The sequence below is a fragment of the Syngnathoides biaculeatus genome, chromosome 10 (assembly GCF_019802595.1).
Source record: "Syngnathoides biaculeatus isolate LvHL_M chromosome 10, ASM1980259v1, whole genome shotgun sequence".
In the NCBI taxonomy this organism is placed as follows: Eukaryota; Metazoa; Chordata; class Actinopteri; order Syngnathiformes; family Syngnathidae; genus Syngnathoides; species Syngnathoides biaculeatus.
The window spans coordinates 14,514,294-14,532,439 of record NC_084649.1 but is presented as its reverse complement, the minus strand read 5'-3'; the positions used below and the strand labels follow the sequence as shown (position 1 = coordinate 14,532,439).

The 18,146-nt window shown below is 42.9% G+C and overlaps 1 protein-coding gene across 5 annotated transcripts in view; it reads left to right on the top strand.

The window, feature by feature from the left end:
- The window catches only part of col7a1 (collagen, type VII, alpha 1), a 67,682-nt gene that overhangs the window by 22,129 nt on the left and 27,407 nt on the right, over window positions 1-18,146 (top strand). For all 5 annotated transcript variants that reach the window (XM_061831828.1, XM_061831826.1, XM_061831827.1 and 2 more), the window contains 44 exons: window positions 156-292; window positions 710-836; window positions 925-1,068; window positions 1,291-1,460; window positions 1,548-1,589; window positions 1,764-1,790; window positions 1,874-1,918; window positions 2,245-2,364; window positions 2,433-2,504; window positions 2,588-2,623; window positions 2,699-2,752; window positions 2,853-2,924; window positions 3,924-4,037; window positions 5,545-5,571; window positions 5,671-5,724; window positions 5,840-5,911; window positions 7,752-7,811; window positions 8,006-8,041; window positions 8,122-8,166; window positions 8,689-8,724; window positions 8,814-8,858; window positions 8,943-8,978; window positions 9,113-9,148; window positions 9,230-9,262; window positions 9,339-9,410; window positions 9,489-9,545; window positions 9,750-9,785; window positions 9,872-9,952; window positions 10,667-10,702; window positions 11,020-11,064; window positions 11,194-11,265; window positions 11,399-11,443; window positions 11,531-11,566; window positions 11,726-11,767; window positions 12,716-12,796; window positions 12,933-12,968; window positions 13,050-13,085; window positions 14,037-14,117; window positions 14,228-14,263; window positions 15,853-15,924; window positions 16,004-16,048; window positions 16,366-16,401; window positions 16,688-16,723; window positions 17,235-17,339. In XM_061831828.1, coding sequence (XP_061687812.1) covers window positions 156-292; window positions 710-836; window positions 925-1,068; window positions 1,291-1,460; window positions 1,548-1,589; window positions 1,764-1,790; window positions 1,874-1,918; window positions 2,245-2,364; window positions 2,433-2,504; window positions 2,588-2,623; window positions 2,699-2,752; window positions 2,853-2,924; window positions 3,924-4,037; window positions 5,545-5,571; window positions 5,671-5,724; window positions 5,840-5,911; window positions 7,752-7,811; window positions 8,006-8,041; window positions 8,122-8,166; window positions 8,689-8,724; window positions 8,814-8,858; window positions 8,943-8,978; window positions 9,113-9,148; window positions 9,230-9,262; window positions 9,339-9,410; window positions 9,489-9,545; window positions 9,750-9,785; window positions 9,872-9,952; window positions 10,667-10,702; window positions 11,020-11,064; window positions 11,194-11,265; window positions 11,399-11,443; window positions 11,531-11,566; window positions 11,726-11,767; window positions 12,716-12,796; window positions 12,933-12,968; window positions 13,050-13,085; window positions 14,037-14,117; window positions 14,228-14,263; window positions 15,853-15,924; window positions 16,004-16,048; window positions 16,366-16,401; window positions 16,688-16,723; window positions 17,235-17,339 — 2,726 coding nt within the window. The remainder of the gene's footprint in view (window positions 1-155; window positions 293-709; window positions 837-924; window positions 1,069-1,290; window positions 1,461-1,547; window positions 1,590-1,763; window positions 1,791-1,873; window positions 1,919-2,244; window positions 2,365-2,432; window positions 2,505-2,587; window positions 2,624-2,698; window positions 2,753-2,852; window positions 2,925-3,923; window positions 4,038-5,544; window positions 5,572-5,670; window positions 5,725-5,839; window positions 5,912-7,751; window positions 7,812-8,005; window positions 8,042-8,121; window positions 8,167-8,688; window positions 8,725-8,813; window positions 8,859-8,942; window positions 8,979-9,112; window positions 9,149-9,229; window positions 9,263-9,338; window positions 9,411-9,488; window positions 9,546-9,749; window positions 9,786-9,871; window positions 9,953-10,666; window positions 10,703-11,019; window positions 11,065-11,193; window positions 11,266-11,398; window positions 11,444-11,530; window positions 11,567-11,725; window positions 11,768-12,715; window positions 12,797-12,932; window positions 12,969-13,049; window positions 13,086-14,036; window positions 14,118-14,227; window positions 14,264-15,852; window positions 15,925-16,003; window positions 16,049-16,365; window positions 16,402-16,687; window positions 16,724-17,234; window positions 17,340-18,146) is intronic.

Genomic DNA, 18,146 nt, shown 5'->3' with positions numbered 1-18,146 from the left:
ACATACAATTCATTCTTCTGACTGGTTAATAGCGAACTGAGGTTTCTCGATGACAATGTCACAGAAAGAACACAACACAATATTCTATGTTCTTACGTAAGACCCGCCACTCCTTCAGAACAGAGTATTTACATGGAAACTCTCTGTGTCCACAGTGTGTCTCGGTGGACGTCTGGATGTGGTCTTTCTCGTGCCTGCGTCTACTGATCGGACTAACCTTGCCGGACCTCTGCGGGCTCTTCTCACAAGTGCAGTTGGTTCGTTCAACACGATTGGAGTGCGTGACTCACAGGTACAAAAAATTAAAAAGATCAAAACAACACTATAAAGTCATGCATTAAACCAGTGGTTCCCAAGCATCTTTTGCATGACCCCCCCCCCAAAAAAAAAAAAAAAAAAAACCACACACACACAGTTTTCCCATAAACACCCATAGGCATATCTTACAATGGTCACTTTTACAGTTGGGAAAGTACATTGAACCATCTAAAATAAACAATAATTTTATAAACAAAATTCCAACCTTTTTTCCTGCTGTAATTTAACATCTTTCATCATTGCATTTAATGTCAGTTTGGTGGCTGTTGTGGGCTTGTGTGCTATGTAGTAAAATTAAAATTAGCTCCATCTGCTGGGTGTAACTTAATACTGAAACACGTTCTGATAATGAACTGCTTCTATCTAATGTTTTGTTTTCCGCACATGGCAGGTGGGGGTTGTTGTGTATGGTTATAGACCTAAAATCTGGTTCCAACTCAACCGGCACAGCAGATTAGACACACTGCTCCAAGAAATCCAGGCGACACCCTTCGGTGAAAGTCCCGGAAACAACATTGGTCAGTTTTTAAGAAAAATGAAAAAAATCTACAAGAACATTTTCATGGAGTTGTTGGTCACGTGGAAGTGGTCTACTTTGCTCTCCAGGCCAGACCGTGAATTTCGCCACACAGTATCTTCTGGCCACCTCCGCTGGAAGGAGGCCGAGGGTCCCTGGGGTTGTTGTCATCATTGCTGACAAAAAATCCACGGACAACCTCACGCTTGCAGCCTCGAGCCTGCGAGCTTCAGGTGAGAATGGAGCAATCATAACTCAGAGTTGATTTATAGTTGAGACACTGCGATTTTCTGTAGCGCAAACACCTTTGCAAGGTGGTCTAGCTGCACCGCTACAAGTTTAATGTATCGTTTGACAAGTGTGACAAGTGGACTTGAGCGTGTTGAATGCAGATTACTTTGCATTATGGTTACCTCCCATTCATCAGAATCATGTATTTTTGGGGGTGTTTTCAGGCGTGACCGTGTTGGCAGTCGGTGTAGATCAGGCAGATACGGAAGAACTGCGGCGGGCGGTGACAGACGGCAGCACACAGAACATTCTATATGTGCGCGATGCCGCCCAGTTGGACACGCTGTATACTGATCTGGCAGACTTACTTTGCGGTATTGCAAGAATACCAGGGGTGGGAATCTCTCTTAATTCATCGTAATTGTGCATATTTTACCACACTTTTTCTTTAGCCTGGTTTGTGTGTTGTTTGTGTGTTTAGGGAATCCCAGGTCCAGAACCGTGTGCTGCTCAGTGTCCACAGGTAAGTCAAGTTTAGTTTGAGATTTTATTGGAGCATTACAATCACAAGCTTGGATTCCGTATGTTAAACATTGAGCAAACAGAACACGTAGGTCTTTCAGACACACCCCACAGGTGTTTGTTCCTCCTCTGTGCTCCTTATGACTTGAAATCTTTTTTGTCTTTTTTTAAATAGGGACAGAAAGGCGATCGTGGAGAGAAGGTGACGTCGAGATACTTTTTTTTCAAGCATCTTGTTAGACTGTTTTTTTCATTTTTTGCAACGTTACTTGTTGTATTCCTCAGGGTGAGAGAGGCAGAGACGGCGCCGCTGGACGCCAAGGAGACCCTGTATGTCATTGGCCAACATTAATTATTACATTCGCATGGCACAACATTAAGTTCTGCATGCTGCCTCTTCCACATTGTAAACCAAAATATTAGAAACACCTCTCAATATGATGATGTATAACGAAAGCGTCTTAAAAAAAAAAAAAAAAAGCTTTTCAGGAGTGACATGTAAAACGTGGCAGCCAAAACGTGCCAATGTACTCTGCTCGGTTCAATAGATATTTCACACATGATCAATTTTTTGGAATATTATTTCGGGATACTTCAAGGAGTAACCATTTGATTCTGATTCCGAAGTCACATGCGTGTGTGTGTTTGTGACGTAGGGCCGGGATGGTTTTCCCGGAAGAGAAGGTCCGAGGGGTCCTGAAGGCCGTCCAGGTCTACCAGGACCTTCCGTCCCTATTGAACCTTCAGTGGGGGCAAAAGGCGATAAGGGGGAAAGAGTGAGTAGAACTAAACCAGCTTCAATATCTTGCCAATCAGGACTTATCTAACCAGTAAGTTATTTTAGGGTTTTCCCGGCAATGATGGAAATCCAGGTCTACCGGGGCGACCAGGTCCCCCGGGAAATACAGGACTTCCTGTAAGCACCGGGACCAGAATAAGAAATGTATTCATTCAGCGCATGATGTTTTATCAAAGTAAGAATGATTTGTCCTTATGCAGGGTTCACAGGGTCTACCTGGTGTCAGAGGAAGCCAAGTGAGTCATCCTCAACCTCAAAATGCTTTCTACTGCTACAGAGCTTCATTCTAAACATATTTTCTGTTGCCTTAGGGTGAACCCGGTGTGACAGGGTCACAAGGACCAAAGGGAGATAGAGGAGAAAGGGTGAGCTGAGTTTTGATACCTACAAATCAAATACAAGAGATGGTACATGGCAAAACTGTGACACAATCTGTTCTGGTACGTACTTTGCTCATGTTTTCAGGGAGAGCCAGGATCTACATCGGGAGGAGGTTTTCCAGGAAGGAAGGGAGAACCAGGCCTCCCGGGAATACCTGTAAAAAGAAATCACACATGAATATTTTACAGCAGGGGTTTCTAACTCAGTTTAGCTTGGGGATGCTGGAGGCAGAGTTTGGCTGAGGTTGACCCGCAGCCTTGACACACATGCACACGATTTAAATTGGGGATGGGGGGGGGGGGGGGAATCCCATCTTCTCAAATGTTTATTTTTTTAATACAAAATAAGATAATCAGGGATGCTGATGTAAACAGGATGTGTGCAAAACTACTAAAAAAAGTCCCCTCTGCTGTAACTTTCATTCATTGACAAACATTTCTCTGCTTACATCAAGCTCAGCCAATGTCACGCCCCCGAGAGCCATAAACCCCACCGTGATTTGTAGTTTTATCAGCTCCGCACACAACAACGCAAAAGTGCCATTCGTATAAAATGTGAGGGTTGCCCTAACCCTATACTTTCATATTAAGGTGGGGGCCACAAAAAAATCATCTTCCGGGCCGCAAAAGGCCCGCAGGCCGCCAGTTTGAGACCACTGTTTTACAGTCAATGTATGGGTTATTTTCATATAATTTGATAAAAACAGTATTGATGATTTAAAATTGCAGTTGGTCATATTCAAGAAAATCTTTATTGACAAAGCAACTGTTGGTGAAACTTTTATAAAGGTCAAGAAAAAACAACATTATATATAACGGGAGAAAAATCGTTGTTCATTTTGGCATTGAAAGTTTTAAAAATATTTGTTTTACGAAACAGTCATGACCTTTTAATGAATAGCAACTCCTGATAATTCAAATAATTTATTATCAAAAGGAAATTCAGTGGCCTGTGTAGGGATCAACTTATATGAAAATGACCAATATCTTGATGGCGATAGAAACAAAAACAGCTGTGGTTTCACATTATGATTTTTCCAAAGTTTAACAACACTGCAGGTGATAGAGACACTTTTGTAAATTAGGATTACATTCAGTTGTGCATTTCCTGTGGCTGAAGATCAAATGAAATGACTTTCAAATTGTGTCAATTAAGGGGACCCCCGGTCGGCCAGGCAGCGACGGTACTAAAGGGACCCCGGGACAACCGGGTCTACCAGGGCAGGATGGTCGCCCAGGACTGCCAGGAACGGCAGGATTTCCCATCAAGGTTCGTTCCCCTCTCTTCGTTTTATCTCGTTCAAAAAAAAAAAAAAAAAAAAAAAAAACAAAAGCTCATGTATGCACGGTGTCTTATTTTTGTCCACACTTTAAAATACACCAGCCACAATAAATGCACCCGCCAACACATTCTAATGAGATCCTGTACAAGAGCTGCATCAAAAATTGCATTATACAATGTTCACGCAATATTTTGCGAATTCTATTTAAGTAAATGACAGTGACAAAATAGCAGAAACACCTTAGAATGGTGCCTCCTGTAGTCCTCCTTTCTTTTTGCACCAATAGAAAATGTAGTCCAGAATCCAGAGAGCACACAAAAGAATCCATTGCTAAAAATGGATCTTAATCACCATTTTCAAATTTATGCTTATCGTTAGATATGTTGTAATGCTTCTGAAGACCTTAGGATGTGATTGCACCAATTAATTCGTTTTTTGTTTTCTTCATTGCCTGAGCTGGGAGAATTTTGTTTAGTTATTTTTAATCCAAATGGTCAAAAGTCACTTTTTATGTTTAGAAAAACAAGAACAACATTTTCTTCATAATGTGATTATGATCATTGGCGCTTTATTACTCGTTATAAAAACTTATATTTAAAGTTTGTATAAAAAGTATTAAGTAGGCGGTACGGTGGATCAGATGGTAAAGCGTTGGCCTCACAGTTCTGAGGTCCCGAGATCAATCCCGGACCCGCCTGTGTCGAGTTTGCATGTTCTACCCGTGCCTGCGTGGGTTTCCTTCGGCCACTCTGTGATTGTGAGTGCGGCTGTTTGTCTCTCTGCGCCCTGCGATTGGGTGGCAACCAGTTCAGGGTGTACCCTGCCTCCTGCCCGTTGACAGCTCGGATAGGCTCCAGCACTCCCTATGTCCCTCGTGAGGATAAGCGGCAAAGGAAATGGAATGGAAGTATGAAGTACCCGAGGCAGTCTCGGATGCACAATATATACTTGAAAGCCCTGCAGGCACGTAAAGGATCTTGCAGGATGTTATTTTACACTAAGACACATGGTGGTAGCATTGAGCCACGCTTACCTACTGATGACTTTGTTCTCCAAATATTCTACTGTATTTACATCATATACAGTACATGCGTTAAATAGCAATCCGTCCAACCATCCGTACCTGACATTAAACTGACTTTTTTTTTCATTTCAATTTCAGCAAACCAACATTAAAGTCAGTCACCAGGTTGAGCATTATTTATTAATTTGGAGAATTGTCTTATCAGTTTTCAATAGCGCTTTTCCTATTCGAGGTCGCACAGTGCGGCAATCTATCCTCGCTGTCTTTGGGCGGAAGACAAACCACAAACTGGACTGGTAGCCAGTCAGTCACAGGGCAAATATAGACACAGACTCAGAAATATGTTGGATTCTGGTTCGGGTACAAGTCATGTAAATGAAACAATCCACCTTGTGACCTTTATGAGGGTTCAGCCTGACAAGAAAAAACAAAACGAAAAATGTTCAGCTTTCTTCATTTTCCCTCTGCAGGGAGACAAGGGCAGCCCCGGAGAGAGGGTGAGTCACCCCGTTGCCATCTTGTCTTCTGCTTGCAGTAATATCCTGAGGAACCTGCATGCATAATGACTCTGAACTCTTATCTCTGTGTGCTGCTAGGGACCTCCAGGAGTCGGCAGCGGGGTGGCCGTAGCTGGCGAGAAGGGCTCCCTGGTAAGCACAGTCAATCACTGTGCAATGTGCTGACACACTTGGTTGGCAAATGAATTCTCCTTGCGTGTGGGGTCTTAGTACTTTGCATTCGCTAATTGCCTTTTTTCATAATCAGGGTTCTCCAGGACCTCCAGGAGTGCAAGGTCCTAGAGGGCTGTCTGGATCACAGGGGGCCAAAGGAGACAAGGCAGGTCGATTTACTGCATAAGGAACTTTAGTCACACTCGCTGAGACACTCGAATATGAAGTTGTCATTATGGTGCTTGGCTTGGGCCAGTATTGCAATCAACACTTTTAACACGTTATACGTTTCTCATCAAAAGACTGCAATTGGAAACTTATTCAAGTAGGGTACTGTATATTACAAGCTCTTTTATGATTTGAACATGTAATCATGATTATATAAATGTCATTGAAACCTTTCTAAAACTTTGTTGCGTAGGCGTTTGAAGTTAGGTTGGAGTCAAATTCGACACACCGTCAGTCCTTCCAAATGATACTCAACCAACAGAGCTACATACAAAACAAGTACACCTAGTTCCTCACCATTAAAAAATACTTCAAATTGAAATCTGGTCATGGGAAATGATTGGCCCAATCAATGGCTACAGCAGGGGTTGCCAAAATGGTGTCCGTGGGCAGCAGCTGGCCCCCAAGGACTAAAAGAGCTCACCAGTCACAGAGCATTGTGATTTCCTAGGAATGTTGTGTAGGTGATCGTTAGAAAATGGAAACACTTGCAGAGATAAGTTTGATATTGATATTTTCTACCTGTCTTGTTAAATCATTGTTGGTCATTATTGTGAGAAATCGTTAACCTGATGAGTGTCTTCACATTGGTGAAGATCAATAATAAGAGTATTTATTTCAGAAGTGTTTTATCAATCTGTTACCCCTTTGTATTAATCAATACAGAGGTAGATCTCAGTTTCAGAAAGGTTGGTGACCTCTTTGCCAGAGTGAGATGACGAAAGATAGAATGTGAATAGTTTTCACTCATAATAATATTACCATACATCCGGCCTATAAAATGCGACTTTTTTTCCACACGCTTTCAACCTTGCGGCTTATGTGGTGATGCGGCGAATTTGTCCATTTCTTCTATCGGCTGCAAGGGGGCACTCGGGCGGAAAAAGTAAGAATGAGATCTGTGGAATATATGTCCCGAAGCGCTGTGCTAGCGTGTTGCTGCTGTTGCTGGCGTGTCTAAGTGATATTTACCGGTAAGTTGTGTTTTAACCAGCCCTGTTAGCGTTAGCACGAGCTTTAGCATTAGCCAAGTGAGTGAGACCGGTGGAATATATGTGCCGAGGAAGAGACTTTTACCGGTCCGGCTCTGTTCACGCTGCACTAGCGTGTTACTGCTGTGTCTCAGTGATTTTTACTGGTATGTTTTATTTTAACCAGCCCTTTTTGCGTGGCGCTAGGGTTAGCATGGCACTAGCATTAGCGTTAAACTCTCTGTGTACAGTCTTTCTTTGTAAATATCTCCGGTTTCAATGTGGGCACTTGCGGCTTTTAGACAGCTGTGGCGTATGTATGTACCAAATGGTATTTCCTTTACAAATGTACTGGGTGAGGCTTATAACCAGGTGCGCTCTATAGGCCGGGAATTACGGTAATAATAATAATGTGCTAAATATATTCAAATAAATTAACTGTGTGACTCAACTACCATTAGAGATCTATATCTTTTTTTCCATTTTTTTTTTAACGTATTGTATCATTTTTAAGAAAGTACATTCAGTTTTTTGACTCTGCTGTATTGGTACCACTTTACACTTAAGACAGAACCAGGCCACATACATACAGGCAAACAGTGACGTCAGTGTGACTTTTGGACTGTAAGGAAGAAAAGCCCAAACAAATAATGTAATGTTAAATGGATCAAAATGTATATTTAGCCACCTCAATGTCGTCAAATGACTTATTCATTCTCAAAAGATCATACTTTGTCAGTTCTTCTTCAGCAACCGTCCTGCACTAATGAGTCATTCAACATGCGTTGCCTTCTTCTGGTTTTGCAGGGTGACAGTGCCGTCGGGCTGCCCGGACTACCAGGCAGGGCGGGCGATCCTGGTGACAGGGTGGGTCAGCCTGACAAACAACTCGCTCACTATTGATGTCACTTGGCCACATGAAGGTTTTACGGGCTCAGAGGAAGAATACATGGGAGTTCTCGAGCTTTTTGTTGAACTTATTGAATCTTCGGACACATGCGGGTGAACAGCCTTTGTGGGCGATTGCCTGCACACATTAAGAGTCATGTTATGTCCTTCAGGGTCCTCGCGGCCCCCCAGGAGAAATTGGCAGTAAGGTACGATAAAGGTATGAAAAATGAGATGTGCTGTAACATTTAATGAGAAGGCTGACCTCTATCACGCTCTGTTCCGATAGGGCGACCGAGGCCAGCCGGGCGAGCCTGGATCGCAGGGAGACCGGGTAAGTGGAGCTATGAGCAGGAATCAATCGAGCGTGGCGTGACTTTTATTATTCATGCAATATCTTGTGTGCATTTAAAAACAAATCAATGGACTCTCACATCGAGACAATCACCCGTGCTACTCCCAAAGAAACTGAAAGAAAAAGAAGCATTTTTTTTGTGTCTGTATGCACGCCGTCTACAGACATTTTGAAGATTGATTTTCAAAGTTTACAACAAAGGACGCAAAAATGAAGTGGAAGATGATCGTAAGCATGATATTGATTGATATTATCTTTGGCTATGAACGGCATCATTTAAAAGTCTATTTTCACCACGCAAAGATTTTGTGTGTGTGAAATTATATTCATAGTTGCTCAAACTTAGAGGAGCGCTTTGTGTGACAAGCAATCGATCCCTCCTTTGCGTGCAAAAAATGCAGTTGGAATAAAGTGAAATGAGGATATTTTTTATGCTAAATGGATAGATTGATAACGCGGTACTAGAACATTTTGCAACAACTCTGCATTTGTTTCTTTCAGGGGGAAAGAGGACTTGTTGGTGAAACAGGAGAGAGAGTAAGCGTCATGTTGTTTGCAAGAATAATTTAGCGTACCAAATGATTTCCAAGTGTTCACATTGTTTTATTTTCCTAATGTCTTGCTAGGGGGACGCAGGAAAGCCAGGAGCCCCAGGACCACCAGGGTTGAGGGTGAATTACTGGTCGCCACACCTCTGCTTCATAACCCGACTTTTACTTGGGGTCTCATGTCTAAGTCTTTCCGTTTCTCCTCAGGGATCCCCAGGGCCCAGTGGAGCGGCGGGAGAAAAGGTGAGACTGATTCAATTAGGAGCAATCATACGAGATGGGTCGGGTCAGTCGGAGCGTGATTCTACTGCAGAATGTCTCATAATCGCATGTAATGAGTACCCCAGCAAAGGATTACAGAACTTGTGCGTTCTCAGGGAAGTGAAGGAGTACGAGGCGAACCGGGGCGAAGTGTGAGTTGCCTCAAAAGTAATGAGTAGAATAATGAACAGTTTCGTAAATCCTTGACTTTACTGTGTATTAAAATCCTCCAGGTTCAAGGTCCCATAGGAAAGAAAGGGGAACAGGTAAGTGAGATCATCTCAGGCCATCAGCAGTTTTGCATTTGCAGCCTGAGAACCCTACTTTGCTCACGTCCCCCAGGGAGAGTCGGGGCTGCCTGGTTTTGAGGGGCCCAAAGGAACAAAGGGAGACCCAGGACCGAGAGGAGAGAAAGTCAGTAACCATGCAATACGAAAACCTGTAATTAAGAGAATATGCACTCAGTGACATCCTTTGTTCTAACCTTCAAAGGGTTCTCCAGGGTCAGGCTTGGGTACAAGTGGACCTAAAGGAGAACGAGGAGAAGCAGTGAGTGAAAGCCAGCCGTCATCATAACATCGCTCCGGAGATTTTCTGTTTTATCTACTCGCTCTGCTGCCTGCATCCCGATTACACAGCCTGTGAAATATTCCCGACAATATCTTCTATTATTCATTTGGCGATCCCCTGTGCCACGTTTCAGCCGTGCCCCAAACTACAAATGCATAAAACATGTGCTCTCTCTGTCCTCAGGGAACCCCAGGTATCAGTGGCAGGCCGGGTGTCAAGGTGAAGAGCCTATTGTGCTTCATTTGGCTTTTTGGTTTTATTTGTAATTATTTCCTTGTCAAATTGCTCTCGAAACTGCCCCGTAGGGAGACCCGGGTGAGCCGGGAGAGAGGGGAGAGGACGGCCGGCCGGGAATCCCAGGGAAACTTGGTCTTCCTGGGAAACAGGTGAGTTTTTTTAGTCTTAGGCCCGCTTGCGTATCATCGTTGCTTTGCTTGTCGCATCCCCACAGTTCGTAATCTGTATCTGAATCAAAAGTTTTGTGCTATGTTAGTGGAAGAGGGAAACAAACATTGACAACTCGTGAAAACTAGTTGTACCACCCTACACAATGGGTGACTGTTCAGTAGCAATCGGTTGTCCCCATCTCTGAACATGCGGCGGGCTTTACACAAGTGACGTGCTTTTCACATCGTAAGATCATATAGACTAAAATAGAACTGTCAAAATGCAGCGCCTGCTGCTATCAGAACCTTGGTTGCATAGGTATGTTGTGATATATTCGCTAGCCTGACTGTCTTTTTAATGTCAGCGCAGCATCAGCATCTCTAAGCATCCATAGACAATTCCTCAGGGAATCGCAATGTAAATGTAAATTAGATTTGGGAAAGAGTCATCTGCCGAGACAAATAAATCATTTCCAAGTAAATACTCTCTGCGGCTTTATGAATGCGAATAGATGTTCTTTTCCTTTCTCAATGCAAATTTGTCAGAGAATGCTCTTATAGGTAATACATTATCTCCTATTTATTTATATATGTGTGTGTGTGTGGGGGGGGGGGGGGCGAGGCTGTGTGCGTATGCGCTTCTTCCAGTCACTTGAGTGACATTGAGTTTCATGCATTTCAAAAAGTCAAGAATTATTAACGCTTGTTTTACAGGGAGAACGAGGGGAGAAGGGCGATGAAGGCACCCCTGTAAGTTTGAGCTCTTACACTCTTTATATCTCTTATCCTTTTTTCTCATGCTCTGTTCTAATGTAAAGAAGTTAAAATGTAATTATGGGGATTAATTAGTAGAAGTCATTGCCAGTATCTAACAGCTAGCTTGTTAGCTAGTCCCTGTATTAGCTATTTAGCTATTAGCTTATGTATGTATCACTCACATAATCGAGCATGGCATCAACTGCAATGACACAGCATTTGATTATAATTTGAGACAACGATGAACTCCATTCTCATAATCTTCAGAACGCTAAACTGTCTCATTGTTATTTTTCAATGTCTTCTTTCAGGGGGAGTCGGGCCTTAACGGGAAGCCCGGAGAACGAGGAGTGAGGGTATCAAGTTTCTTTGACTCTTAAAATTATGAATTTAGGGCTTAAATACACATTAACACCTAGATATTTCAAATACAATTTCACATTGTTGCATGGTTAAATTTTCCTTTTTTATGGTTTCGCCCTCAGGGACTCACTGGTCAGCCAGGGCGCCCTGGAGAGAAAGGAGATGTCGGAGAGCCAGGAGAGACTGGGCGAAATGTGGGGTCCATATTTTTGCATCTACACACACACACACACACACACGCACACAACTTTTCCATTTGTTGACATGCTTTTCCGCTGGTGCAAGGTCAGCTGCTTAGCGTTTTTATCGATTTGTATTTGTTCACAGGGCAACCCTGGACTCACAGGGCCCAGAGGAGAGAAGGGACTACAGGTTTGTTCTCATAAACTTTCATGTCCTTTACATACACTAACACATGGAGGTGAATACAGATAGACATATTTCATTGTCTTCTTTAAGGGACCTCAAGGACTTCCAGGGCCACCAGGGAGAGTGGTATGTCGCATTCTATCCCTCTCTTTTAATCAATACAAACCTCAATTTTTTCTTTTTTACAAAATGTATTGCAATTGCACATTTTAATGAGTTTTCCACCTGTCTCCAACAAATTTGTTCTTTCACTGCTTGTAAAGGTCTCTGTATGTTCCTCCACAGGCTGACATTCAGGGCCAGTTTAAAGGCGAGAGAGGGGAGAAGGTGTGTAAAAAAACGAAAAAAAAAACATGTCTGCTGTGCTTTCAGTTGCATTGCATATTTAAACACTGTTATATTAATCATTGGAAAAAAGAGAGAGAGAGAGAAAGGATGAAAAAAATATAACATCACCATGTCGTGACTATTAAAGATTTAATTCCAATCGAAATAGAACTTGTAACAGGAATAAAGAGGCCAATGGGTCCAACAGGGCAGAGTCGCCATGGAAACGCCGCAAGGACTTCGAGTGTGTGTGACGTGGGAGTTTTGTTGTTGTGGAAGGTCATGAACTCAGTCAAATTAAGGTTATTAAAAATCTCAATTTGACCCTGACACGATTCAAACGGGTGGGGTGGGGGGTGTCATGTGGCTAATTCTCCCTTTTGATCTCAGGTGTGATCTTTCTGTGCTGTTGAAAAGCATGTGTGGGTTTTCTTTGGCTTTTCTGGCTTCCTCCTGCAGTTCGTTTAATTGTAGACTCTTAACTACCTTTTGATGTGAGTGAGCGTGATTGGTTGTTTGTTTTTATATGGCCTGTGATTGGCTGGCGATCAGTCCGGGACGTGCCCCGCCTCTCCCCCTTAGACAGCTGGCTCCTTCTCACTCTGAACGGGATAATTGGTAGAAAATGGATTAATGGATGGATGATTTAAATGTCAGACCTTTGCTCCCCCCAGGGGTCTTCTCTCTCAGGAAAATACAGCCAAATTGGCAGTTGCCATCTTTAACTTCAAATTAGTCAGATTGTCATGCTCGAGAATCACGTTGACGCTTACATAGAATATGTGGCAATGTGGATACAACTGTCAACATTATTTTCAACTTGACCCTACAAATCCTTGACCCGCTACTTGTGCAGATCTGATATGTAGTGAAAAGGACAGATTGAACCCATACAATTCTTTTCCGTGTGGCCCAACTAAGTGTTGATGCTACTGATGTGTTTGCCAGGGCGACACAGGCAACCCAGGAGCGAACGGCAGCAACGGTCAGAAAGGTGAAGCCGGAGCTCCCGGAGCTGTAGGCCCGAGAGTGAGTCTGCCTCCTCCGCTTCGATTGCGTCGGTGTATGCATCAGTATGGAGACTGACCTTTTTTTTCCTGTTGATTTATTATGCATGGCTGATAAACATGGATGACTTGTTGTTCCCTCGCTGCTCTCTGCGAAGGGTCCTGAGGGACAACGTGGGCCTGCAGGCTCCAGAGTGAGTTTGCTTTCTGTCACTGCATCTCTACTTATAAATATGTCTGTGCAAAAATATATTTATATTTATCTTCTTTTTCAGGGTGACAGTGGAGAAAGAGGAACGCCTGGAGAGAAGGTTTGAAATGCGGCGATCTAACTGATCCCCACTCTACTTCTTATAACCATCATTTTGCGAACTGAGACACTATCCATAAATAGATAGACATACACCAATGTACTATGTGTGCATGTGCTATGCATTAATGCATCCCATCACCTCCCTGCTTTAAAAAAAAAGAGAGGTTCAACTGTCAAATCTAACAGTAATGAGGAGAAACTGCAGGCTTACCTGCAGGAGGGGGAAATGGTGACAACAACCATAGCGGGGCCATCATATCTGTCAAAAGTGGTGAAGCAAAGCCGCATTTGTCAAAAACAGAAAGCAGGACCTCCCGTTCAAGACAATCAAATGCTTTTTGGGCCTTTAAGGCGATCACCTTTTCTGACCTCCTTAAATGCAGAGTGTGATGTGTACCGAATATTGAATAAACTACGCATATTATAAAATGACAACCTGGAATGAAGCCCGTTTGATCTGGAGTGATGACTGTTGAAATTACACTGTCCATAAAGGAGGCTAATATTTTTCTGAGGATCTCCTAGTCACAGTTTAAAAGGTTTATTGGGAAATATGAGCTGCATAGTGAAGGGTCTTTTGTCATCTATGACCAGTCCTGAAAATATGCCCAAGTTTGTGGTGGTTGTCGTTAAATTAAAATTAAAAAAAAAAAAAAAAAAGATCCTGTTGCAACTGGCTAAGATTTGATTCTAGCTTATCATCAAATTCCGTGTATGTCTCTATTGAAAATCCATCAGGCCCCTCGGCCTTGCTGCTCTGCATTGATTTGATTGCCCACATTACTTTGTTTGGTGTTATCTCTCTATTTATCTGTAAACTGTCCTCTGGGGTGATTGTTGATATTGCCAGCCTGTCCAAGATTGCAAATAATATTCAACAGATTATCGGGTGGCTCAGACCTGTAGGTGGTCTGTATTTGGCTTTAATTTTAATTCTCTATATCATCAGGGAGAAAGGGGAGCCTCCGGATTGGATGGTCGTCCCGGTCTGGATGGTAAACCGGGTGTTGCCGGACCACCTGGTCAGAGGGTACTGGATCACCAAACCCAACCAACACGCTGTATGTTAAACATTATCCAAGGTAGAACATGTCCACCGCTAATACTTTTTGTGTGCTTTGTGCTGTCTTTCATTTTCAGGGTGATCCTGGGAAATCTGGCGACCCTGGAAGAGATGTGAGTTTTCCATTATTACAGCGTATTATATTATATACATGAATAGCAAAAATTTTCCAAAACACTTTTAGGTACACCTTGTTCTATCGCTTTTTGGATTCATTGAGTCATTTGACGTAGCCTATTTCAAAAAGATGTTCTTTGTTGAATGGGGCTTGCTTTTCAAGTGTGCATCCAAGAGAGGGCACTTTGGAAATATAAGCAGTGATTCACTCTAAGTATTCTGTGGTCAAACGGGGAAATTATCTCCCGGTCATTTTCCTTTGATGCGATACTCTCACATTAAAGTGCCACTGTCATGAAATGGATGAATTTTAGTATGTTATTAATGAAAAAAACGGCAGTCGGTATGGATCCATCCGTTTTTTCACCACAAAACATGATTTTGACGTGTATGGCTTTTTGTAACTCCCACCATGAAAATCCTCTCGAGGGATTTGTTTTCAACAAGAAGCAGGAAGTGACGTTAAGGGCTGTAGGGCACTCAAGCGCACTCGTTTGTTTCCATTAGTTTTACCTGCGGGTAGCAAGGTAGCTCATTGTTCCTTCGTGTTCTCCAAAATGTCAGCTCGTTACATTGCTGGATATTGCTTGAACACTCGGGAGGATGGATTTACCCCTCATAAGTTTCCAAGAGACCCGGTTTGTCGTGAAAAATGGATTGCACGGGTGCAAAGGACGAGAGCTTCGTGTGTTCCAAATGACAGGTAGGTGAGTATAGAGCTACTAAAAAAAAAACCATAGTTGGGGGGAGGACGTAATCCTTTCAGAACGTAACAACAGATCCGCGTCCATAAGTCAGAGGTGCCGCCGATCACTGCTTCGTCCAAGCTTCTGTGTCCCACGAGCTGCCGTCGGTCGGTGTGGCTCATGCATAATGTCTGGGAGTCTGTTGTGAGTTAGAAGTGATCCGGATATCATCTAAATATTGCCCTGGACACTTCACTTGATTGTGAGATGTTCTCTTCTTCGAAAAGAGCTTCCATGTCTGAAGGGGTGTATCCCACAGTAGGGGCCACATCATGTTTTCAATGGCGAATGTCCGGGGTGACATCATAGGCAGTAGATACAGCCAATATGGCGACCACTTGGATGTCGAATGTCACTTCTGCAACTTTGCACATGGATGACACAGTCGCCGCTCATATTTATTTTTTTGTATCGACATTGAAGTGAATAATGTTATATGTATTTTTCATTTCAATATCTATTTTAGAACGTTAATAGGAATGACACTTGAGCTTTAAAATGTCATAATTACTCTTCGAGCACATAAATGGTCATCTTCTAGTACTGAGACTAGATGCATACAATAGCTGTAGCACGATGCTTGTGTTTCTTCTTCTGTGTACGCTGTCCCATTTAAATTCTTGCGAGTTGAGATCAACTTAACCTGAAATCTGAAAATACTGTCTGTCTGTTTGTTGTTACATTGGACAAAGGTAGGACCACATAGTCGGAAGGGATCCAATACAAGAGCAGTAATGTATTAATTAGTTTTAATTGCACTGTGGAACCCAGTTTTGTAATTTGTATTAAAAGGGTTTGCATTGAGGAAATCACCCTAAAATACTGAAACTGCCCCCCAGGGTTTGGCAGGACTTCGAGGTGAACAGGGTCTTCAAGGGCCTGTAGGCTCTCCAGGTGTTCCAGGGACACCCGTGAGTACACATCAATACTCACGGATATGCTGTACATTTGTTTACTCGTCAATACATGTGGATTTGTGTGTTGTTTCAGGGCAAAGCAGGAGAAGATGGCAAACCTGGGCTTCCTGGCAAAATGGTAATTAGGATTCCACCGAGCAAACAAACGCGTGCTTTAGATTATGTTTAATATCCATAATGAGAAGACAGTACAGGATAAGTACAAATGTGCTTATTTATTGTCATTAGCATTGTCGAGTTGGTGATAGCATTGATGTGCACTCTCCTGAGAAGAAGCAGCGCAGACTTTTATTTCAGGCTTGGCTGCGTAATGGCTGCCATGAATGAGCCCGTAAAGTGGTAGCACTAAATTATCTGAGTGCTCCTACCGCACAACTGGCCATCATTCAGTTTCCCCCTGTGGAGTTGATAATGCAGTTTGTTTTGATTACACAGGGCGAGGATGGTGTGCCAGGAGAGGATGGGCGAAAGGTTTGTGTTCCATTCCGTTCATTTTCATTTCACACAGACTGGCGTTTCTTTAATTGTTGTTGATTTTATTTTTTTTTTCCACCTGAACAATAATATTATAAAAATAGTGGGTGAGGAATGCCCAGTTTAAGTGAGAAGACCACAGTTCTAAAATATTCAAACCAAAACGTGCACGCCCTTTTGTAAGAATCCAAACATTTACCGAAAGTTTGAATATTACGAATGATGATATGTGTGCGAGTGTGTTTTTCTTTTGAATGCTGACACTTCTTTATTCATTCCGCAGGGTGAAAGAGGAGAAGTGGGAGCTGCTGGACGAGATGTCAGTTTTGCCAGACCTCTCCTACATCATTGTTCTTCTCGTGTCTCTCGTGTCACTTTTACATTGCGTCCCCTTTGTCTCCGCCTGCTTTCAACCCACTTTCTTTCTTGATTTTGCCTGACTTTACCATATTGTGTGACACCAATGGCCACAACCCCTGTTTTCCTTTCTCATCATCACCTCCTGCCTCCATTATGGTTTGCTGTTACATTGACAGTACGTTCATATTTTGGCTCAGTTTGGTGTCACAGACTCGGCATGTCTCATTCTATCTTCTCATGATTAAAATTAGCCTGTAGGAGGGAGTCACTTCTGAGAGGAATCTATAGACTGCCAAATGTCCGACCTCTCTTTCCATGTGCAAAATTCCTATTAATGATCTACAGAACATCAGCGGAGGGGTGGCACTGGCCAACTGCTTTGATGTTATACGGTAGTTCCGTTTCCACTAACGGCTGTGAGGAAGTAAGCCTGTGGGAGAGAATTAGTTGAGTCACAATTTCTTTTTCAGGGCCGTGACGGGCAAAAAGGAGAGCGGGGTCTCACTGGGCCTGCGGGCCCTGCTGGACCCTCGGGACCTACCGGACTGCCTGGCAGCGTAGGTCCTCCTGGACAGGTGGGACTGACAGAAACATTTTAACCATAACCTACTTAGGGTGAGGAAAGTATCATTCGTGGTTGACATCGTAGTGTTAATGATGAGCGTCAAACAATCTCAGTAATATTATTCCATAATAAACAATGTCAAAGGCTAAACATTATTCTTGTCTCTGATAACATCACCGTTTCTTAATGATTCAAATTCTGGCAAAAGACAGAATGTGTCCTGAGCTGTTTTATCTCTCCGGTTACACAGGCACATTGGAGCCAGAAATTTACATATACTGTGCTAAAACACGTTTCATTTTTTTGTCTCACCGTCTGAAGTCAAATCAGACTAATCTCATGTTACGTCAGTCAGGATCACTCAAATTATTTTGTTAAATGCCATTATAATTAGATCATTTCTTGGAGAAGTTTATTTCATTTGAGGTCAAACGTTTACATACATTTCCTGAGTATCCAGTAGCATTTCCGTTGAACTTCATGACTTGGGTCGATTGAACGTTTTGGGTAACCTTCCACAAGCTTCTGACAGTGAAGTTTCTTTCAGCATGTCCTTTTCGGGGTCGCCATATCTTAACATCTCAGATGAAGGCTCATATTTGTTTGGCACAGTTTTTACACCGGATGCCCTTCCTGACGCAACCCTTCTTGGGGAGCAGAGGCCACAGTGAGATACGAACTCACGACGCCTAGTTTACCAAACCACTGCTCTAACCACTGAGCGATGGGGCCTCCACAAGCTTCTGACTGTACTCTTCTGGAATCCTGGTCCATTCCTCCTGACAGAACTGGTGCAACTAAGTAAGGTTTGTCGGTT